The sequence below is a fragment of the Somniosus microcephalus genome, unplaced genomic scaffold, assembly GCF_052327205.1.
Source record: "Somniosus microcephalus isolate GS21.2 unplaced genomic scaffold, FLI_Smic_1.0 unresolved_chr3, whole genome shotgun sequence".
NCBI classification, from domain to species: Eukaryota; Metazoa; Chordata; class Chondrichthyes; order Squaliformes; family Somniosidae; genus Somniosus; species Somniosus microcephalus.
In genome coordinates this window covers 49,365,518-49,390,025 of record NW_028225181.1, presented here as the reverse complement: position 1 = coordinate 49,390,025, position 24,508 = coordinate 49,365,518, and the positions used below count along the sequence as shown (strand labels likewise).

General features: G+C 49.8%; 1 protein-coding gene across 1 annotated transcript; it reads left to right on the top strand.

The window, feature by feature from the left end:
• The first annotated feature begins 2,656 nt into the window (after positions 1–2,656).
• On the top strand, positions 2,657–16,752 carry aicda (activation-induced cytidine deaminase). The gene is made up of 3 exons (XM_085976771.1): positions 2,657–3,077; positions 12,683–12,798; positions 15,160–16,752. Exons 1-3 carry the CDS (start codon positions 2,666–2,668, stop codon positions 15,211–15,213), a joined length of 582 nt encoding a protein of 193 aa, XP_085832897.1. The 5' UTR covers positions 2,657–2,665; the 3' UTR covers positions 15,214–16,752.
• Positions 16,753–24,508: the final 7,756 nt, after the last annotated feature.

The window sequence follows — 24,508 nt, the reverse complement described above, 5'->3', positions numbered from 1 at the left end:
TCAGATAATAATCTGCCTTCCTGTTTTTGCCACCAAAGTGGATAACCTCGCATTTATCCACGTTATACTACATCTGCCATGCTTCTGCCCAATCACCCAACCTGTCCAAATCATCCTGGAGTTTCTCGGCATCCTCCTCACAGCACACACGCCCACCCAGCTTTGTGTCATCTGCAAACTTGGAGATATTACATCTAGTTCCCTCGTCTAGATCATTAATATATATTGTGAATAGCTGGGGTCCAAGGACTGATCCCTGCGGTACCCCACTAGTCACTGCCTGCCACTCGGAAAAAGACCCGTTTATTCCAACTCTTTGCTTTCTGCCTGCCAACCAGTTCTCTATCCAAGTCAATACCTTGCCCCCAATCCCACGTGCCTTAACTTTACACGCTAATTTCTTATGCGGGACCTTATCGAAAGCCTTCTGAAAGTCCAGATACACCACATCCACTGGTTCTCCCTTATCTATTTTACCAGTTACATCCGCAAAAAATTCCAGTAGATTAGTCAAGCATGATTTACCTTTTGTAAATCCATGTTGACTTTGTCCGATCCTGTCACTGTTTTCCAAGTGCTCTGCTATTACATCTTTTATAATGGACTCTAGCATTTTCCCCACTACCGATGTCAGGCTTACCGGTCTATAATTCCCCGTTTTCTCTCTACCACCTTTTTTGAATAGTGGGGTAACATTAGCTACCCTCCAATCCATGGGTACTGTTCCAGAGTCTATCGAATGTTGGAAGATGATCAGCAAAGCATCTACTATTTCTAGGGCCACTTCCTTAAGTATCCTAGGATGTAGATTATCAGGCCCTGGGGATTTATCGGCCTTCAGTCCCATCAATTTTCCTAACACCATTTCCCTACAAATACTGATTTCTTTCAGTTCCACCCTTTCATCAGACCCTATGTTCCCCGACATCTCTGGGAGGTTATTTGTGTCCTCCTTTGTGAAGACAGAACCAAAATATGTATTTAGTTGGTCTGCCATTTCTTTGTTCCCCATTATAAATTCCCCTGATTCTGACTGCAAGGGACCTACGCTTGACTTCACCAATCTTTTTCTCTTCACATATCTTTAAAAGCTTTTACAGTCAGTTTTTATTTTCCCTGAAAGCTTACTCTCATATTCTATTTTCCCTTTCTTAATTAATCCCTTTGTCCTCCTTTGCTGAATCCTAAACTGCTCCCAATCCTCAGGTTTACTGCTTTTTCTGGCCAATTTATATGTCCTCTCCTTGGATCTTATGCTATCCCTAATTTCCCTTGTTAGCCACGGTTGAGTCACCTTTTTTGCTTTATTTTTATGCCAAACTGGGATGAACAAATTCTGTAGTTCATCCATGCGATCTTTAAATGTTTGCCATTGCCTATCCACAGTCAACCCTTTGAGTGACATTCCCCAATCAATCCTACCCAACTCGCGCCTCAGACAATCGTAGTTTCCTTTGTTTAAATTCAGGACCCGAGTCTCTGAGTCAACTATTTCATTCTCCATCTTAATGAAGAATTCTATCATATTATGATCGCTCCGACCCAAGGGGCCTCGTACAAGATTGTTAATTAATCCTTTCTCGTTACATAATACCCAGTCTAAGATGGCCTGATCTCTCGTTGGTTCCTCGACATATTGGTCCAGGAAACCATCCCGTAAACACTCTAGGAATTCCTCCTCCAGTGTTACTAATTTGGTTAGCCCAATTTATATGTAGATGGAGCAAAGCTGCCTCCTGGTGGCGAGTTACTGTATTACACCCTGTACATGGGCCCCCTTGAGGGGCCAAATGGCCTCCTTCTGTGCCATTATGATTCTGTGCCATTATGATTCTATGACATGGAGCAAAGCTGCCTCCTGGTCGTGAGTCACTGTATTACACATGGAATAAGGCGCAGTGCTGCATCCTGGTGGTGAGTTACTGTAATGCACCTAGGCTCTTCGCTCGAGCTCCCAATGAGTTCCACTACCCTCAACCCCTTATCTTCCACCATAGCCCTGCAATTTGTTCCTTTTCAAGTATTTGAAAAAAATTGAAATTTACTGTTGAATCTGCTTCCACCACCCTTTCAGGCAGCGCATTGCAGATCACAACAAATTGCGGTACCTGCCCTGGGAGTGTTTGATGGGACAGTGTAGAGGGAGCTTTACTCTGTATCTAACCCGTGCTGCACCTGCCCTGGGAGTGTTTGATGGGACAGTGTAGAGGGAGCTTTACTCTGTATCTAACCCGTGCTGCACCTGCCCTGGGAGTGTTTGATGGGACAGTGTAGAGGGAGCTTTACTCTGTATCTAACCCGTGCTGTACCTGCCCTGGGAGTGTTTGATGGGACAGTGTAGAGGGAGATTTACTCTGTATCTAACCCGTGCTGTACCTGCCCTGGGAGTGTTGATGGGACAGTGTAGAGGGAGATTTACTCTGTATCTAACCCGTGCTGTACCTGCCCTGGGAGTGTTTGATGGGACAGTGTAGTGGGAGCTTTACTCTGTATCTAACCCATGCTGTACCTGCCCTGGGAGTGTTTGATAGGACAGTGTAGAGGGAGCTTTACTCTGTATCTAACCCGTGCTGTACCTGCCCTGGGAGTGTTTGATGGGACAGTGTAGAGGGAGCTTTACTTGGTATCTAACACTGGGGTCTATCTCTCACTCTGCAGTTGCCTGATGAAGAAGAAGAAGTTCCTGTACCACTTCAGGAACATGCGCTGGGCCAAGGGGAGGCACGAGACCTACATGTGCTACATCGTCAAGCGGCGGGACAGCGCCAGCTCCAGCTCGCTGGACTTTGGCTTCCTGAGGAACAAGCCGGGCTGCCACGCCGAGATGCTGTTCCTGCGCTACCTGAGGGGCTGGGAGCTGGACCCCTGCCGCAGTTACCGGCTGACCTGGTTCAGCTCCTGGAGCCCCTGCTACGAGTGCGCGGTGCGGGTGGCCGACTACCTGAGGACCCACCCCAACCTCCACCTCCGCCTCTTCGTGGCCCGGCTCTACTACTGCGGCGAGAAGACACTGCAGCCCGAGGGGCTCCGCCGGCTTCATCAGGCTGGGGTCGGGCTGGGGGTCATGACCTATAAAGGTCAGTGGCTGGGGGTGGGGAAGGGCGGGGCTTGGTGACTGGTCCTCGAGAAGGGCTCCTGAGAGAGAGAGAGACACAGAGACAGAGAGACAGACAGAGAGAGAGAGAGAGAGAGACAGAGAGAGAGAGACAGAGAGAGAGAGACAGAGAGAGAGAGACAGAGAGAGAGAGGGAGACAGAGAGGGAGACAGAGAGGGAGACAGAGAGGGAGACAGAGAGGGAGACAGAGAGGGAGACAGAGAGGGAGACAGAGAGGGAGGGAGGGAGGGAGGGAGGGAGAGACAGAGAGAGAGAGAGAGAGAGACAGAGACAGACAGAGAGAGAGACAGAGACACAGAGAGAGAGAGAGAGAGAGAGAGAGAACGAGAGAGAGAGACAGGGAGAGTGATGGAGAGTGAGAGAGAGAGAGAGAATTAGAGGGAGCTTCACTCTGTATTCCCTCGAGTATAGAGGTTAATTGATCTAATCGAGGTTTTGAAGATGATTAAAGGATTCGATCGGGTCGAGAGAGAGAAACTATTTCCTCTGGTGAGGGGAATCCAGGACAAGGGGGCGGAACCTTAAAATTAGAGCCAGGCCGTTCAGGGGTGATGTCAGGAAGCACTTCGTCACACAAAGGGTGGTGGAAATCTGGAACTCTCTCCCCGAAAAGCTGTTGAGGCTGGGGGTCAATTAGAGCTTTCAAGACTGAGGTCGATAGATTTTTGTTGGGTAAGAATATCGAGGGATATGGAGCAAAGGAGGGGAAATGGAGTTAAGATACAGATCAGCCATAATGTGATTGAATGGGAAGCTAGGCTCAAGGGGGCTGAATGGCCTCCTCCTGCTCTTGTGTAACAGACTCGAGGGGCTGAATGGCCTCCTCCTGTTCCTGTGTAACAGGCTCGAGGGGCTGAATGGGCTCCTCCTGTTCTTGTGTAACAGACTCGAGGGGCTGAATGGCCTCCTCCTGTTCCTGTGTAACAGGCTCGAGGGGCTGAATGGCTCCTCCTGTTCCTGTGTACAGGCTCGAGGGGCTGAATGGCCTCCTCCTGTTCCTGTGTAACAGGCTCGAGGGGCAGAATGGCCTCCTCCTGTTTCTGTGTGATAGGCCTTCAATAACCACAAAACTAGAAGTTATAGACTTAAACAAGTTGGCTTTTAATCACTAAGATCAGAGCTAACATCTCAACACGCCGACTGGTTCACAGGAATGAGTCATACAGATCCTGGGATCTTTATGTAAGAGAAGTCGGGGCGGAGCCAAGAGCCAAGACCTGGAACCTCCCACGTTAGTCGGGAAAGAGGAAGTGAAACTATACACAGTGGGGGAGGGTAATATACATGAGTGCAAAACGAATACAGGATCAAGACAAACAGATTTCATTACATTCACCCCTTCTATAGATTTAGTCCATCGGGGTGATGTTTCTTAAAAGTTGGTATAAGTGAGTCTGTCAGGAGGTTTTGCGGTTCTCAGTGATCGGCGCAAAGCCGGTTGGGGTGCCTCTAGGGGAGTGGATTCTGGTTCCTCCGCTGTCCGGGCCTCCGCAGTGTCTTCCAGGTTATCTGCAGTGTCCTCCAGGTTAAAGTTGGGTATTGATACCTCTGGGCGTCCTGTCTCTTTGTAGTGTAGGTCTTCATCGGGTAGTCTCCCATCGTTCGCTCCCCGAGGGAGCGAGGTCTTTTATGGAAACAGTGTCTTCTCGCCCGTCAGAGTATTTGATATAGGCGTACTGAGGGTTTGCATGGAGGAGCTGTACCTTTTCCACAAGGGGGTCCGTTTTATGGCCTCTCACGTGCTTCCGCAATAGTACTGTCCCCGGAGACGTCAGCCACGCGGGTAGAGATATGCCCGAGGTGGATTTCCGGGGGAAAACGAACATCTTTTCGTGAGGGGTAGCGTTAGTGGCAGTACATAACAGAGACCTTATGGAGTGGAGCACGTCTGGGAGGACTTCCTGCCAGCGGGAGGTCGGAAGGCCTTTTGACTTTAAAGCTAACGTGACAGTCTTCCAAACAGTAGCATTCTCCCTTTCCACTTGCCCATTAGCCCGGGGGTTGTAGCTAGTGGTTCTGCTAGTGGCTATCCCCTTCGAGAGCAAGAACTGGCGCAGCTCGTCACTCATGAATGACGTCCCCCTATCGCTGTGTATGTAGTTCGGCATGCCAAACATGCAGAATAGATTACAGAGACACTTGATGACCGTGGCACTGGTCATGTCTGGGCAGGGAATGGCAAAGGGGAAGCGGGAATATTCATCAATGATATTGAGGAAGTATACGTTACGGTCGGCAGAGGGAAGGGGTCCCTTGAAGTCCAGACTTAGGCGCTCGAATGGCCGTGTGGCTTTGATAAGATGTGCACGGTCAGGCCTGTAGAAACGAGGCTTGCATTCTGCTCAGATGCGGCAGGCTCTGGTCATTGCCCTGACCTCCTCGATGGAGTGGGGCAGATTGCGGGACTTTATAAAATGTTATAGTCGGGTGACCCCGGGTGACAGAAGTCGTTGTGGAGACCCTGTAATTTGTCCGTATGAACGCTGGCACACATTCCCCGCGATAGGGCGTCTGGGGGTTCATTAAGGGCTCCCGGCCTGTACATAATGGGCCAGAAATTCCAGGCCAGCAGCGTGAGTGCGGTCGGCTTACTCACGCTTCTGGCCGTTGGAAATGCCGGCGTTCAGCATGAACAGCGCATGCGGGGAACGCCGGCATTTCCAGACCTCGAGCGCGTGCGACTGCACAGGCAGCGCTTGCGCAGTGAACTTCGTGGATTTCATTCATGAAATCCGTGAGGTTAAGTCCTTAGAAGTTACACTTGAAAAAAGCAAGTGTAAAGTTGTTCATTGGCTGCAGAGGAAGATATATTTTATCGTGGAGCTTTTGAAATGCAATATTTTTGTTTGGGAAAGGGAGGGAAGTTATTTTAAGAAATTTTAAGTAAGTTTAAAAGTTTAAATTTTTTTTTTTTTTTTAAAAAGGGTTTTCAGAACGGTAGGTAGAAGGAGCAATTGTGGCTGTGTGAATGGAATGTGAGAATGAGTTATGTATGTATGTCCACATATATTCCTTAACGTATATGTATGTATGTTTTATATTCCTTTACTAATGTGTATGAATGTATGTTTTTAATTATGATTTTCCAATAAGTTACTTTCTCTGAAAGTCATAATTAAATAATACATTCATACACATAAGTAAAGGAATATATACATAACACGCAAAGGAATATATACAGACATACATACTTTCAGAAGCTCCACGATAAGAAATATCTTCCTCCGCAGCCTCTGTAGCAACTGTACCCATGCTTTTTTCGTGTTTAAGTTGTAATGACTGGACCTCACTGAAAGCATTAATGAAAGCGGCGAATTATACTGCGCACGCGTTCTGCCTCTGAACCCCTTCGTTCAGACAGGAAATGCCGGTTTTCCCCACATGCACTGTGCATGCTGAAAACCGGCATTTCATCCGGCCAGATGCGTAAGTACCCCGACCGTACTAGCGCATTTGGAAGGGAATTATTGGGCCAACATTTTACACGTCAATAAAATAAAAAATTTAACAATTGCACGACTTGCCCCCTCGCATCTGCGACTGAGGGTCCAAGGAGGTGCATTGCGCAAGAGGTCATCATCGGACGTATCCTCACACTGTTCTCTTTGGGGAACTGTATGAAGTGGTGGAAGGATTTATGGCCGTGATTAACGCTCATTCCGTGACCGTAACCATCTTTGAACCAGCCATTAGGGTGGTTAGTCCTATGACGGGAGGGTTTTACGGGCTCCCACAACCCATCTGAAGGGGGGGGGGGGGGCCACCAACACCCACGGACGCAAGTATCCCGCTGGATGTCCACCCAGAATTTAAAGTTGGAGCTCCGACTCCACTTGCCGGGACTGTCTGGAGTGGGGTTCAAAACCCTACTCCTTCTGGCCCAGCGGCGGGGATGCTTACTGCTACGCAAAAGGCCCACTCCGCACAAAAGGTGACACCCATACGTTTCCTGCGCCTTTTCCCTCCCCGTGACTGGAGCCCTATGCTGCCATTTCACGTTGCTAATCGGATTGGGCCTTTGTCACAGTGGTAGGATCCCCGCCGCTGGGCCAGATCAGGGTAGGGTTTCGAACCCCGCTCCAGACAGTCCCGGCAAGTGGAGTCGGAGCTCTGGCTCTAAATTCTGGGTTGACATCCAGTGGGATATTTGCGTCCGTGGGTGTGGGTGGCCCCCCCTCCTTGTATAGCTTGTGGGAGCCCGTAAAACCCTCCCGCCATAGGACTAACCGCCCTAATGGCTGGTTCAAAGATGGTTACGGTCACGGAATGAGCGTTAATCATGGCCATAAATCCTTCCACCACTTCATACAGTTCCCCAAAGGGAACAGTGTGAAGACACGTATGACGACGACATTGCTAAATAAATAAATGGAATTTAAAAAATTCTTTTAGGGCTTTTAAAAGTCTTTAAATTGCTTTAATTCTCTTTAAAACTACTTCAGATTACTCAAAATAATGTAAATATTTTAAAAAGTTTATAAAAGTTACCAAAATCTTCAAAAAACTTCCAAAAACCTATTTAAACTGCTGCTTTGCATGTAAAAAAGCAAAGCAGCTTGACAGAAACATTGGGGGCGTGTCCAGTGAAACTGAGACCTCAAGGGGCGTGTCTCACTTACACTGCACGCTCCTGGCTCCGCGCTGGCTGCACTCCTGGGCGGCGTGACGTCATACGCTGCCCGGGATTCTTCTTTCAGTTTCTGCAAGTGCAGGCGTCCCTGGAGCTGATCGGCAGGAGCGCGGGGGAAGTGCAAATACGGGGCTTGCACGCGCTGCAAGCCCCGTTCTGGAATTTCTGGCCCAATATCATAGTCCAACGTGGATAGTTCGATCCTCCACCTGAGTATTTTGTCATTCTTGATTTTCCCCCTTTGTTATTAAACATGAAAGCCACCGACCGCTGGTCAGTGAGCAGGGTGAAACGTTTGCCGGCTAGGTAGTGTCCCCAGTGCCGCACTGCCTCCACTATAGCCTGTGCCTCCTTCTCGACAGAAGAGTGCCTGATTTCAGGTCCCTGAAGGGTTCGGGAGAAGAAGGCCACAGATCTCCCAGCCTGATTGAGGGTCGCAGCTAAGGCAAAGTCTGACGCATCGCTTTCGACTTGAAAGGGAATGCATTCGTCCACTGCACACACTGCAGCCCTTTCAATGTCCTGTTTAATACTGGTGAAAGCCTCCCAAGCTTCAGCTGATAGTGGGAAGGACGTCGATTTAATGAGGGGTCGGGCCTTATCAGAGTAATTGGGCACCCATTGGGCATAATACGAAAAAAATCCCAGGCACCTTTTTAAAGCTTTGGGATTGTGTGGCAGGGGCAGTTCCTTTAGGGGGCGTAATCGGTCAGGGTCCGGTCCAATTACCCCATCTTCCACCTCACAGCCGAGGATACAGAGACGGGTTGTGTTGAAGACACATTTGTCTTCGTTGTAGGTTAGATTCAGCTTTAGGGCAGTTTTTAAAAATCTCGCAAGATTTAGATCGTGGTCTTGCTGGTTGTGCCCGCAGATAGTGACATTGTCCAGATAGGGGTAGGTAGCTTGTAGTTTATTCTCGTCAACCATGCGGTCCATCTCACGTTGGAAGACAGAGACCCCATTTGTTACCCCAAAGGGCACTCTGAGAAAATGGTAGAGGCGCCCGTTCGCCTCGAAGGCGGTGTATGGGCGGTCCTCCGTTCTAATGGGGAGCTGGTGATACGCGGATTTGAGGTCGATAGTCGAGAAGACTCGGTATTGCGCAATCTGGTTGACCATTTCTGATAATCGGGGTAAAGGGTAGGCGGCCAGCTGGGTATAAATATTAACAGTCTGGCTGTAGTCAATTACCATCCGTTTCTTTTCGCTATTTTTAACTATGACTACTTGGGCACGCCACGGACTGGTACTGCATTCAATAATGCCTTCCCGCAGGAGTCTGTCCACTTCCGCCTTGATAAAGTGTCTGTCTTCCAGACTGTACTGTCTACTTTTGGTCGCTATGGGCCTACAGTTCGGAGCGAGATTAGCGAATAAAGAGGGCGGGCTGATTTTTAAGGTTGATAGGCCACAGACTGTGAGTGGCGGCTGGGACCCGCCATATGCTAACGTGACACTTTTGTGGTGGCACTGGAAGTCCAGGCCCAAGATTACATTAACACAGAGTTCTGGCATCACGAGGAGTTTAAAATCCTTGTAGTCCGTGCCTTTTACAGTCAGTGTTACCACACAGTAGCCCAAAATGTCCGAAGTGTGGGGCTTAGCAGCCATAGCAATTCTGCTCCGTGTAGGGGTTACCGTTAATGAGTGCCACCGTACCAGGCTAGGGTGGATAAAACTCTCGGTACTCCCACAGTCAATTAAACATTTCGTTAAATTCCCGTTTACCTGTATGTCCATCATGGATTTTGTCAACGGGTGTGGCCTGGATTGATCCACCGTGATCAAAGCCACTGTTGGGCCCTGGGCGGCCGTTGAGTCGGGAAAAGATGGCGGATCCCAAGATGGCGGCCCGCACAGAACGCACGAGGCGGTGACGGAGTTGGAAATCGGATTCCCCCTGCAGACTTTGCTAAAATGCCCCTTTTTCTTACATTTGAAGCATGTAGCGTCCTTCGCTGGGCATCGTTGTCTGGGGTGCTTGGCCTGGCCGCAGAAGTAGCATTTCGGGCCTCGAGACATTGCTGCTGTAGTAGGACTCCTGGGTGAACTTCTGTGTGGGGACTCCGGCGGCGTAGAGCTGGTCTGAGACCTGGATGGGGAAGATGGCTGATTCCAAGATGGCGGCCCCCTCGGCGCGCACGAGGCGGTGAGGGCCGCATGGCCGGAAGAATAAGAGTCAGAGTTTTTCTGGGCCACGTCCAGCGATTGCGCAGTGGCCACTGCCTTTTTTAAGTCCAGGACCTCCTTCTCCAGCAGTCTCTGCCGGATATAATTCGATTTGAGGCCCGTGATGAAGGAATCACGGACCAATTCGTCAGAGTACGCGTTGGCCGTCACGGCCTTGCAGTTACAGTCCCGGACCAGGTCCTTTAGGCCCTGTAAGAAATCGTCCATTGATTCCTCTGGTCGCTGCCTGCGTGTAGCCAGCAGATGTCTGGCGTACACTTCGTTTACCGGCCTCTGGTATTGGGCCTTCAGGATAGTGATGGCCTCCGTGTAAGAGGTGGCGTCCCGGATGAACGAATAAATCCGATGACTTACGCGAGTAGTCAGTAGACTCAGTTTATCTACCTCGCTAGCGGATGAGGCCCCCGCGAAGTGTTCGAAGCATTTGAGCCAGTGTCCAAATTGATTTGATGCTTCAGCTGAATGTGGATCCAAGTCCAGATGCTCTGGTTTTAGGAGTCGATCCATCCTAGTATTCTTTAGTGATTAAAATTGATGGGCCTTCAATAACCACAAAACTAGAAGTTATGGACTTAAACAAGTTGGCTTTTAATCACTAAGATCAGAGCTAACATCTCAACACGCCGACTGGTTCACAGGAATGAGTCATATAGATCCTGGGATCTTTATGTAAGAGAAGGCAGGGGTGGAGCCAAGAGCCAAGGCCTGGAACCTCCCAGGTTAGTCGGGAAAGAGGAAGTGAAACTATACACAGTGGGGGAGGGTAATATACATGAGTGCAAAACGAATACAGGATCAAGACAAACAGATTTCATTACACTGTGTAACAGGCTCGAGGGGCTGAATGGCCTCCTCCTGTTCCTGTGTAACAGGCTCGAAGGGCTGAATGGCCTCCTCCTGCTTCTGTGTAACAGGCTCGAGGGGGCTGAATGGCTTCCTCCTGTTTCTGTGTAACAGGCTCGAGGGGGCTGAATGGGCCTCCTCCTGTTCCTGTGTAACAGGCTCGAGGGGCTGAATGGGCCTCCTCCTGTTCCTAACTCGTAATATAGCTGCCCTGGGAGTGTTTAATGGGACAGTGTAGAGGGAGCTTTACTCTGTATCTAACCTGTGCTGTACCTGCCCTGGGAGTGTTTGATGGGACAGTGTAGAGGGAGCTTTACTCTGTATCTAACCCGTGCTGTACCTGCCCTGGGAGTGTTTGATGGGACAGTGTAGAGGGAGCTTTATTCTGTATCTAACCCTGTGCTGTACCTGCCCTGGGAGTGTTTGATGGGACAGTGTAGAGGGAGCTTTATTCTGTATCTAACCCGTGCTGTACCTGCCCTGGGAGTGTTTGATGGGGACAGTGTAGAGGGAGCATTACTCTGTATCTAACCCGTGCTGTACCTGCCCTGGGAGTGTTTGATGGGACAGTGTAGAGGGAGCTTTACTCTGTATCTAACCCGTGCTGTACCTGCCCTGGGAGTGTTTGATGGGACAGTGTAGAGGGAGCTTTACTCTGTATCTAACCCATGCTGTACCTGCCCTGGGAGTGTGTGATGGGACAGTGTAGAGGGAGCTTTACTCTGTGTCTAACCCGTGCTGTACCTGCCCTGGGAGTGTTTGATGGGACAGTGTAGAGGGAGCTTTACTCTGTATCTAACCCGTGCTGTACCTGCCCTGGGAGTGTTTGATGGGACAGTGTAGAGGGAGCTTTACTCTGTATCTAACCCGTGCTGTACCTGCCCTGGGAGTGTTTGATGGGACAGTGTAGAGGGAGCTTTATTCTGTATCTAACCCTGTGCTGTACCTGCCCTGGGAGTGTTTGATGGGACAGTGTAGAGGGAGCTTTATTCTGTATCTAACCCGTGCTGTACCTGCCCTGGGAGTGTTTGATGGGGACAGTGTAGAGGGAGCATTACTCTGTATCTAACCCGTGCTGTACCTGCCCTGGGAGTGTTTGATGGGACAGTGTAGAGGGAGCTTTACTCTGTATCTAACCCGTGCTGTACCTGCCCTGGGAGTGTTTGATGGGACAGTGTAGAGGGAGCTTTACTCTGTATCTAACCCATGCTGTACCTGCCCTGGGAGTGTGTGATGGGACAGTGTAGAGGGAGCTTTACTCTGTGTCTAACCCGTGCTGTACCTGCCCTGGGAGTGTTTGATGGGACAGTGTAGAGGGAGCTTTACTCTGTATCTAACCCGTGCTGTACCTGCCCTGGGAGTGTTTGATGGGACAGTGTAGAGGGAGCTTTACTCTGTATCTAACCCGTGCTGTACCTGCCCTGGGAGTGTTTGATGGGACAGTGTAGAGGGAGCTTTACTCTGTATCTAACCCGTGCTGTACCTGCCCTGGGAGTGTTTGATGGGACAGTGTAGAGGGAGCTTTACTCTGTATCTAACCCGTGGTGTACCTGCCCTGGGAGTGTTTGATGGGACAGTGTAGAGGGAGCTTTACCCTGTATCTAACCCGTGGTGTACCTGCCCTGGGAGTGTTTGATGGGACAGTGTAGAGGGAGCTTTACTCTGTATCTAACCCATGCTGTACCTGCCCTGGGAGTGTTTGATGGGACAGTGTAGAGGGAGTTTTACTCTGTATCTAACCCGTGCTGTACCTGCCCTGGGAGTGTTTGATGGGACAGTGTAGAGGGAGCTTTACTCTGTATCTAACCTGTGCTGTACCTGCCCTGGGAGTGTTTGATGGGACAGTGTAGAGGGAGTTTTACTCTGTATCTAACCCATGCGTTCCTCGTTTTTTTTAAAGATTATTTTTACTGTTGGAACACCTTTGTGGCAACAAACGAAAAGGTTTTCAAGGCTTGGGATGGTCTGCATGAGAATTCCGTTCGATTAAGCCGCTTACTTCGGCGGATTCTGCTGGTTAGTAAACTTCCGAGGCCCCCCCCACGTGGAGAGAAATAAGTCATGTTCCAAGATTCCTCACCTTGTTCCACCGCTCCTTGTATTCCTCCATGGGTGGACACAGAACTCACTCCCAGCTCTCTGACATTGTGGTTTCTGGCCTGTTATAAGCATCAGGAAATACTAAGTAGGCTGGGACTCGTCTGTGTAGAAAAGAGTCGGCTGAAATGCGACCATCCCTCTAGTCCCCTAACTCTCCCATCGAAGCCCATCCCTCTAGTCCCCTAACTCTCCCATCGAAGCCCATCCCTCCAGTCCCCTAACTCTCCCATCGAAGCCCATCCCTCCAGTCCCCTAACTCCCCCATCGAAGCCCATCCCTCTAGTCCCCTAACTCTCCCATCGAAGCCCATCCCTCTAGTCCCCTAACTCTCCCATCGAAGCCCATCCCTCTAGTCCCCTAACTCTCCCATCGAAGCCCATCCCTCCAGTCCCCTAACTCCCCCATCGAAGCCCATTCCTCTAGTCCCCTAACCCTCCCATCGAAGCCCATCCCTCTAGTCCCCTAACCCTCCCATCGAAGCCCATCCCTCTAGTCCCCTAACTCTCCCATCGAAGCCCATCCCTCCAGTCCCCTAACTCCCCCATCGAAGCCCATTCCTCTAGTCCCCTAACCCTCCCATCGAAGCCCATTCCTCTAGTCCCCTAACCCTCCCATCGAAGCCCATCCCTCTAGTCCCCTAACCCTCCCATCGAAGCCCATCCCTCTAGTCCCCTAACTCTCCCATCGAAGCCCATCCCTCTAGTCCCCTAACTCTCCCATCGAAGCCCATTCCTCCAGTCCCCTAACTCTCCCATCGAAGCCCATCCCTCTAGTCCCCTAACTCTCCCATCGAAGCCTATCCCTCTAGTCCCCTAACTCTCCCATCGAAGCCCATCTCTCTAGTCCCCTAACTCTCCCATCGAAGCCCATCCCTCTAGTCCCCTAACTCTCCCATCGAAGCCCATCCCTCTAGTCCCCTAACTCTCCCATCGAAGCCCATCCCTCTAGTCCCCTAACTCTCCCATCGAAGCCCATCCCTCTAGTCCACTAACTCTCCCATCAAAGCCCATTCCTCTAGTCCCCTAACCCTCCCATCGAAGCCCATCCTCTAGTCCCCTAACTCTCCCATCGAAGCCCATCCCTCTAGTCCACTAACTCTCCCATCGAAGCCCATCCCTCTAGTCCCCTAACCCTCCCATCGAAGCCCATCCCTCTAGTCCCCTAACTCTCCCATCGAAGCCCATTCCTCTAGTCCCCTAACCCTCCCATCGAAGCCCATCCCTCTAGTCCACTAACTCTCCCATCAAAGCCCATTCCTCTAGTCCCCTAACCCTCCCATCGAAGACCATCCCTCTAGTCCCCTAACTCTCCCATCGAAGCCCATCCCTCTAGTCCACTAACTCTCCCATCAAAGCCCATTCCTCTAGTCCCCTAACTCCCCCATCGAAGCCCATCCTCTAGTCCCCTAACTCTCCCATCGAAGCCCATTCCTCTAGTCCCCTAACTCTCCCATCGAAGCCCATCCCTCTAGTCCACTAACTCTCCCATCAAAGCCCATTCCTCTAGTCCCCTAACTCCCCCATCGAAGCCCATCCCTCTAGTCCCCTAACCCTCCCATCGAAGCCCATCCCTCTAGTCCCCTAACTCTCCCATCGAAGCCCATTCCTCTAGTCCCCTAACCCTCCCATCGAAGCCCATCCCTCTAGTCCACTAACTCTCCCATCAAAGCCCATTCCTCTAGTCCCCTAACCCTCCCATCGAAGACCATCCCTCTAGTCCCCTAACTCTCCCATCGAAGCCCATCCCTCTAGTCCACTAACTCTCCCATCAAAGCCCATTCCTCTAGTCCCCTAACTCCCCCATCGAAGCCCATCCTCTAGTCCCCTAACTCTCCCATCGAAGCCCATTCCTCTAGTCCCCTAACTCTCCCATCGAAGCCCATCCCTCTAGTCCACTAACTCTCCCATCAAAGCCCATTCCTCTAGTCCCCTAACTCCCCCATCGAAGCCCATCCTCTAGTCCCCTAACCCTCCCATCGAAGCCCATCCCTCCAGTCCCCTAACTCTCCCATCGAAGCCCATTCCTCTAGTCCCCTAACTCTCCCATCGAAGCCCGTCCCTCTAGTCCCCTAACTCTCCCATCGAAGCCCATCCCTCTAATCCGCTAACTCTCCCATCGAAGCCCATCCCTCTAGTCCCCTAACCCTCCCATCGAAGCCCATCCCTCTAGCCCCCGAACTAACATCGAAGCCCATTACTCTCATGCCCGAACACCCTTACAAAGATAAAACTGCACCTACACCGAGTGAGTGTTCTGATTGTTTTCTCTGTCTCACAGCCGCTGTATGAATTTGATGACTTCAGTGAGGCCTTCAAGCTGCTCGGCCTCTGACCCGTGACCTCTGACCCCAGCAATTGGCTGCCTTAACCATTGGTCAACCGCCGCCGAGCGACCGAACGTCGGGAGAAAGCAGCCTGCACTTTTTTTCCCCCATCAACTACTCTTCAACTTCCCCACGGAGAATCCAAGGCGAGGGGCTCCATTGCCAATGGTAACCGCTTAGGCCTCAGGCTTCTCAGGCCAGGGAAACCCCTCCGGACAACTTCAGTTACTTGTTTACCAATCCAGTTTTAGTGGTTTCTTGGTACCATTACCATTCGATTATTATTCATATTGACGTCACAGGGTGCGTCCTGGCCCCTGTTTCGCTCCTCTCCTCAGTGAAATAAGGACTTTGGGTTGAAGTTTGTGAAGCCCGTGTGTTCAGAAGAAAATTGCTTCAGTTGCTCTCACTCTGGCTGTGGTTTCGAGCCTCTATTCCCGGTAATCTAGCCCATAATCTAGGCCCACTCTCCCGCTTGCCAATACTGAGGGAGCGCTGCACTGGGAACATCGGCCGAGATTGGAAGAGATGTTAAACCGAGGCCCCGTCTCCCTGTTCGGGGGGGATGTTAAACCGAGGCCCTGTCTCCCTGTTCGGGGGGGATGTTAAACCGAGGCCCCGTCTCCCTGTTCAGGGGGATGTTAAACCGAGGCCCCGTCTCCCTGTTCAGGGGGATGTTAAACCGAGGCCCCGTCTCCCTGTTCAGGGGGATGTTAAACCGAGGCCCCGTCTCCCTGTTCAGGGGGATGTTAAACCGAGGCCCCGTCTCCCTGTTCAGGGGGGATGTTAAACCGAGGCCCCGTCTCCCTGTTCAGGGGGATGTTAAACCGAGGCCCCGTCTACCTGTTCAGGGGGATGTTAAACCGAGGCCCCGTCTCCCTGTTCAGGGGATGTTAAACCGAGGCCCCGTCTCCCTGTTCAGGGGGATGTTAAACCGAGGCCCCGTCTCCCTGTTCAGGGGGATGTTAAACCGAGGCCCCGTCTCCCTGTTCAGGGGGGATGTTAAACCGAGGCCCTGTCTCCCTGTTCAGGGGGATGTTAAACCGAGGCCCCGTCGCCCTGTTCCATCATCTTGCAGTTTGTCGGATCTTGCTGTGTGCAAAATGGCTACCCTGTTGGCATCCATCCCCATGTGCGACCTCCACCAGCCCTGCAACCCCTCCGAGATCTCTGCCCTCCTCCAGCCCTGGCCTCTTGGCCATCCCCCTACAATGGTGGCCGTGCCTTCAGCTGTCCAGGCACCTTGCCTCAAAGGCCCGAGGGAGCTGTGCACACACACACACTTACTTTCCAACAGGAGCCACTGGACAGTGAACAGGAGCAGGAACCCTGGCAGATTTATTTCACCTCCCTCCCCTCGACTCGAGATCAGGCTAACTCAACACAGGTCGGGAATGGAGCCTGGGGGGGGGGGGTGTGGTGTGTGTGTGTGTGCGCGCGTTGGGGGCTCAGTAACCACACACCAGGGTGAGATCAGGCTAACTCAGCACAGTACTGTACACTCAAAGCATTAATATACAGATCTTGTAACAGTGACTCAATACTGTACTTACTCAAAATAAAGTGTTTGAAAACACATTTCCTCATTTCAATGATTCGGGGGGTTTATATATAAAACAACAGATGCGCAGGAGTGAGTTACAGGCTGGAATCTAATCGAGGGGTTCGGGGGTTTATATATACAATAACAGATACCCGGGAGTGAGTTACAGGCTGGAATCTAATCGAGGGGTTCGGGGGGTTTATATATAGAATAATAGATACCCGGGAGTGAGTTACAGGCTGGAATCTGATCGAGGGGTTCGGGGGGTTTATATATAGAATAACAGATACCCGGGAGTGAGTTACAGGCTGGAATCTAATCGAGGGGTTCGGGGGGTTTATATATAGAATAACAGATACCCGGGAGTGAGTTACAGGCTGGAATCTAATCGAGGGGTTCGGGGGTTTATATATAGAATAACAGATTCTCGGGAGTGAGTTACAGACTGGAATCTAATCGAGGGGTTCGGGGGTTTATATATAGAATAACAGATTCTCGGGAGTGAGTTACAGGCTGGAATCTAATCGAGGGGTTCGGGGGTTTATATATAGAATAACAGATACCCAGGAGTGAGTTACAGGCTGGAATCTAATCGAGGGGTTCGGGGGGTTTATATATAGAATAACAGATACCCGGGAGTGAGTTACAGGCTGGAATCTAATCGAGGGGTTCGGGGGGGTTTATATATAGAATAACAGATACCCGGGAGTGAGTTACAGGCTGGAATCTGATCGAGGGGTTCGGGGGGTTTATATATAGAATAACAGATACCCGGGAGTGAGTTACAGGCTGGAATCTAATCGAGGGGTTCGGGGGGTTTATATATAGAATAACAGATACCCGGGAGTGAGTTACTGGCTGGAATCTAATCGAGGGGTTCGGGGGGTTTATATATAGAGTAACAGATACCCAGGAGTGAGTTACTGGCTGGAATCTAATCGAGGGGTTCGGGGGGTTTATATATAGAATAACAGATACCCGGGAGTGAGTTACTGGCTGGAATCTAATCGGGGGGTTCGGGGGGTTTATATATAGAGTAACAGATACCCAGGAGTGAGTTACAGGCTGGAATCTAATCGAGGGGTTCGGGGGGTTTATATATAGAATAACAGATACCCGGGAGTGAGTTACAGGCTGGAATCTAATCGAGGGGTTCGGGGGGTTTATATATAGAATAACAGATACCCGGGAGTGAGTTACAGGCTGGAATCTAATCGAGGGGTTCGGGGGGTTTATATATAGAATAACAGATACCCGGGAGTGAGTTACAGGCTGGAATCTAATCGAGGGGTTCGGGGGTTTATATATAGAATAACAGATATCCGGGAGTGAGTTACAGGCTGGAATCTAATCGAGCAGTTCGGGGGGTTTATATATAGAATAACAGATACCCGGGAGTGAGTTACAGGCTGGAATCTAATCGAGGGGTTCGGGGGGTTTATATATAGAATAACAGATACCCGGGAGTGAGTTACTGGCTGGAATCTAATCGAGGGGTTCGGGGGGTTTATATATAGAATAACAGATACCCGGGAGTGAGTTACAGGCTGGAATCTAATCGAGGGGTTCGGGGGGTTTATATATAGAATAACAGATACCCGGGAGTGAGTTACAGGCTGGAATCTAATCGAGGGGTTCGGGGGGTTTATATATAGAATAACGGATACCCGGGAGTGAGTTACAGGCTGGAATCTAATCGAGGGGTTCGTGGGGTTTATATATAGAATAACAGATACCCGGGAGTGAGTTACAGGCTGGAATCTAATCGAGGGGTTCGGGGGGTTTATATATAGAATAACAGATACCCGGGAATGAGTTACAGGCTGGAATCTAATCGAGGGGTTCGGGGGGTTTATATATAGAATAACAGATACCCGGGAATGAGTTACAGGCTGGAATCTAATCGAGGGGTTCGGGGGGTTTATATATAGAATAACAGATACCCGGGAGTGAGTTACAGGCTGGAATCTAATCGAGGGGTTCGGGGGTTTATATATAGAATAACAGATACCCGGGAGTGAGTTACAGGCTGGAATCTAATCGAGGGGTTCGGGGGGTTTATATATAGAATAACAGATACCCGGGAGTGAGTTACAGGCTGGAATCTAATCGAGGGGTTCGGGGGTTTATATATAGAATAACAGATACCCGGGAGTGAGTTACAGGCTGGAATCTAATCGAGGGGTTCGGGGGGGTTTATATATAGAATAACAGATACCCGGGAGTGAGTTACAGGCTGGAATCTAATCGAGGGGTTCGGGGGGTTTATATATAGAATAACAGATACCCGGGAGTGAGTTACAGGCTGGAACCTAATCGAGGGGTTTGGGGGGTTTATATATAGACTAACAGATACCCGGGAGTGAGTTACAGGCTGGAATCTAATCGAGGGGTTCGGGGGGTTTATATATAGAATAACAGATACCCGGGAGTGAGTTACAGGCTGGAATCTAATCGAGGGGTTCGGGGGGTTTATATATAGAATAACAGATACCCGGGAGTGAGTTACCGGCTGGAATCTAATCGAGGGGTTCGGGGGGTTTATATATAGAATAACAGATACCCGGGAGTGAGTTACAGGCTGGAATCTAATCGAGGGGTTCGGGGGGGTTTATATATAGAATAACAGACACCCGGGAGTGAGTTACAGGCTGGAATCTAATCGAGGGGTTCGGGGGGTTTATATATAGAATAACAGATACCCGGGAGTGAGTTACAGGCTGGAATCTGATCGAGGGGTTCGGGGGGTTTATATATAGAATAACAGATACCCGGGAGTGAGTTACAGGCTGGAATCTAATCGCGGGGTTCGGGGGGGTTTATATATAGAATAACAGATACCCGGGAGTGAGTTACAGGCTGGAATCTAATCGAGGGGTTCGGGGGTTTATATATAGAATAACAGATACCCGGGAGTGAGTTACAGGCTGGAATCTAATCGAGGGGTTCGGGGGGTTTATATATAGAATAACAGATACCCGGGAGTGAGTTACAGGCTGGAATCTGATCGAGGGGTTCAGGGGGTTTATATATAGAATAACAGATACCCGGGAGTGAGTTACAGGCTGGAATCTAATCGAGGGGTTCGGGGGGTTTATATATAGAATAACAGATACCCGGGAGTGAGTTACAGGCTGGAATCTAATCGAGGGGTTCGGGGGGTTTATATATAGAATAACAGATACCCGGGAGTGAGTTACAGGCTGGAGTCTGATCGAGGGGTTCGGGGGGTTTATATATAGAATAACAGATACCCGGGAGTGAGTTACAGGCTGGAATCTAATCGAGGGGTTCGGGGGTTTATATATAGAATAACTGATACCCGGGAGTGAGTTACAGGCTGGAGTCTGATCGAGGGGTTCGGGGGGTTTATATATAGAATAACAGATGCCCGGGGGTGAGTTACAGGCTGGAATCTGATCGAGGGGTTCGTGGGGTTTATATATAGAATAACTGATACCCGGGAGTGAGTTACAGGCTGGAATCTAATCGAGGGGTTCGGGGGGTTTATATATAGAATAACAGATGCCCGGGGGTGAGTTACAGGCTGGAATCTGATCGAGGGGTTCGTGGGGTTTATATATAGAATAACAGATATCCGGGAGTGAGTTACAGGCTGGAATCTGATCGAGGGGTTCGGGGGGTTTATATATAGAGTAACAGATACCCGGGAGTGAGTTACAGGCTGGAATCTAATCGAGGGGTTCGGGGGGTTTATATATAGAATAACCGATACCCGGGAGTGAGTTACAGGCTGGAATCTAATCGAGGGGTTCGGGGGGTTTATATCTAGAATAACAGATACCCGGGAGTGAGTTACAGGCTGGAATCTAATCGAGGGGTTCGGGGGGTTTATATATAGAATAACAGATACCCGGGAGTGAGTTACAGGCTGGAATCTAATCGAGGGGTTCGGGGGGTTTATATATAGAATAACAGATACCCGGGAGTGAGTTACAGGCTGGAATCTAATCGAGGGGTTCGGGGGGTTTATATATAGAATAACAGATACCCGGGAGTGAGTTACAGGCTGGAATCTAATCGAGGGGTTCGGGGGGTTTATATCTAGAATAACAGATACCCGGGAGTGAGTTACAGGCTGGAATCTAATTGAGGGGTTCAGGGGGTTTATATATAGAATAACAGATACCCGGGAGTGAGTTACAGGCTGGAATCTGATCGAGGGGTTCGGGGGGTTTATATAGAATAACAGATACCCGGGAGTGAGTTACAGGCTGGAATCTAATCGAGGGGTTCGGGGGGGGTTTTATATAGAATAACAGATACCCGGGAGTGAGTTACAGGCTGGAATCTAATCGAGGGGTTCGGGGGGTTTATATATAGAATAACAGATACCCAGGAGTGAGTTACAGGCTGGAATCTAATCGAGGGGTTCGGGGGGTTTATATAGAATAACAGATACCCGGGAGTGAGTTACAGGCTGGAATCTAATCGAGGGGTTCGGGGGGGGTTTTATATAGAATAACAGATACCCGGGAGTGAGTTACAGGCTGGAATCTAATCGAGGGGTTCGGGGGGTTTATATATAGAATAACAGATACCCGGGAGTGAGTTACAGGCTGGAATCTAATCGAGGGGTTCGGGGGGTTTATATATAGAATAACAGATACCCGGGAGTGAGTTACAGGCTGGAATCTGATCGAGGGGTTCAGGGGGTTTATATATAGAATAACAGATACCCGGGAGTGAGTTACAGGCTGGAATCTAATCGAGGGGTTCGGGGGGTTTATATATAGAATAACAGATACCCGGGAGTGAGTTACAGGCTGGAATCTGATCGAGGGGTTCGGGGGGGTTTATATATAGAATAACAGATACCCGGGAGTGAGTTACAGGCTGGAATCTAATCGAGGGGTTCGGGGGGTTTATATATAGAATAACAGATACCCGGGAATGAGTTACAGGCTGGAATCTAATCGAGGGGTTCGGGGGGTTTATATATAGAATAACAGATACCCGGGAGTGAGTTACAGGCTGGAATCTAATCGAGGGGTTCGGGGGGTTTATATATAGAATAACAGATACCCGGGAGTGAGTTACAGGCTGGAATCTAATCGAGGGGTTCGGGGGTTTATATATAGAATAACTGATACCCGGGAGTGAGTTACAGGCTGGAGTCTGATCGAGGGGTTCGGGGGGTTTATATATAGAATAACAGATGCCCGGGGGTGAGTTACAGGCTGGAATCTGATCGAGGGGTTCGTGGGGTTTATATATAGAATAACTGATACCCGGGAGTGAGTTACAGGCTGGAATCTAATCGAGGGGTTCGGGGGGTTTATATATAGAATAACAGATGCCCGGGGGTGAGTTACAGGCTGGAATCTGATCGAGGGGTTCGTGGGGTTTATATATAGAATAACAGATATCCGGGAGTGAGTTACAGGCTGGAATCTGATCGAGGGGTTCGGGGGGTTTATATATAGAGTAACAGATACCCGGGAGTGAGTTACAGGCTGGAATCTAATCGAGGGGTTCGGGGGGTTTATATATAGAATAACCGATACCCGGGAGTGAGTTACAGGCTGGAATCTAATCGAGGGGTTCGGGGGGTTTATATCTAGAATAACAGATACCCGGGAGTGAGTTACAGGCTGGAATCTAATCGAGGGGTTCGGGGGGTTTATATATAGAATAACAGATACCCGGGAGTGAGTTACAGGCTGGAATCTAATCGAGGGGTTCGGGGGGTTTATATATAGAATAACAGATACCCGGGAGTGAGTTACAGGCTGGAATCTAATCGAGGGGTTCGGGGGGTTTATATATAGAATAACAGATACCCGGGAGTGAGTTACAGGCTGGAATCTGATCGAGGGGTTCGGGGGGTTTATATATAGAATAACAGATACCCGGGAGTGAGTTACAGCCTGGAATCTAATCGAGGGGTTCGGGGGGTTTATATATAGAATAACAGATACCCGGGAGTGAGTTACAGCCTGGAATCTAATCGAGGGGTTCGGGGGGGTTTATGTAGAATAACAGATGCCCGGGAGTGAGTTACAGGCTGGAATCTAATCGAGGGGTTCGGGGGGTTTATATATAGAATAACAGATACCCGGGAGTGAGTTACAGGCTGGAATCTGATCGAGGTTTCGGGGGGTTTATATATAGAATAACAGATACCCGGGAGTGAGTTACAGGCTGGTATCTAATCGAGGGGTTCGGGGGGTTTATATATAGAATAACAGATACCCGGGAGTGAGTTACAGGCTGGAATCTGATCGAGGGGTTCGGGGGGTTTATATATAGAATAACAGATACCCGGGAGTGAGTTACAGACTGGAATCTGATCGAGGGGTTCGGGGGGTTTATATATAGAATAACAGATACCCGGGAGTGAGTTACAGGCTGGAATCTAATCGAGGGGTTCGGGGGGGTTTATGTAGAATAACAGATGCCCGGGAGTGAGTTACAGGCTGGAATCTAATCGAGGGGTTCGGGGGGTTTATATATAGAATAACAGATACCCGGGAGTGAGTTACAGGCTGGAATCTGATCGAGGTTTCGGGGGGTTTATATATAGAATAACAGATACCCGGGAGTGAGTTACAGGCTGGAATCTAATCGAGGGGTTCGGGGGGTTTATATATAGAATAACAGATACCCGGGAGTGAGTTACAGGCTGGAATCTAATTGAGGGGTTCAGGGGGTTTATATATATAGAATAACAGATACCCGGGAGTGAGTTACAGGCTGGAATCTAATCGAGGGGTTCGGGGGGTTTATATATAGAATAACAGATACCCGGGAGTGAGTTACAGGCTGGAATCTAATCGAGGGGTTCGGGGGTTTATATATAGAATAACAGATACCCGGGAGTGAGTTACAGGCTGGAATCTAATCGAGGGGTTCGGGGGGTTTATATATAGAATAACAGATACCCGGGAGTGAGTTACAGGCTGGAATCTAATCGCGGGGTTCGGGGGGTTTATATATAGAATAACAGATACCCGGGAGTGAGTTACAGGCTGGAATCTAATCGAGGGGTTCGGGGGGTTTATATATAGAATAACAGATACCCGGGAGTGAGTTACAGGCTGGAATCTAATCGAGGGGTTCGGGGGGTTTATATATAGAATAACAGATACCCGGGAGTGAGTTACAGGCTGGAATCTAATCGAGGGGTTCGGGGGGTTTATATATAGAATAACAGATACCCGGGAGTGAGTTACAGGCTGGAATCTAATCGAGGGGTTCGGGGGGTTTATATATAGAATAACAGATACCCGGGAGTGAGTTACAGGCTGGAATCTAATCGAGGGGTTCGGGGGGGTTTATATATAGAATAACAGATACCCGGGAGTGAGTTACAGGCTGGAATCTGATCGAGGGGTTCAGGGGGTTTATATATAGAATAACAGATACCCGGGAGTGAGTTACAGGCTGGAATCTAATCGAGGGGTTCGGGGGGTTTATATATAGAATAACAGATACCCGGGAGTGAGTTACAGGCTGGAATCTAATCGAGGGGTTCGGGGGGGGGGCTCAGGACTCTGAGGAAGAAGGACTCAAACACGGTTGAATTTGCTGAGAGTTTATTTGTAGACGTTCCCCATTGTTTGGGGAGGACCGTCTGTTCGAAGATTAGTTCAGCCAGACAGTGAAGAGGTGACAGGGTCAAAGTGGCAAAGGTTGGAGAGCAGGACACATTGCGGAGACCCCTCTCTCCACCTCCCCCAGCCCAGCCCAGCCAGGTTAACTTCACACGGGCTTCAGAATCTCTTCTGTCCCCACAC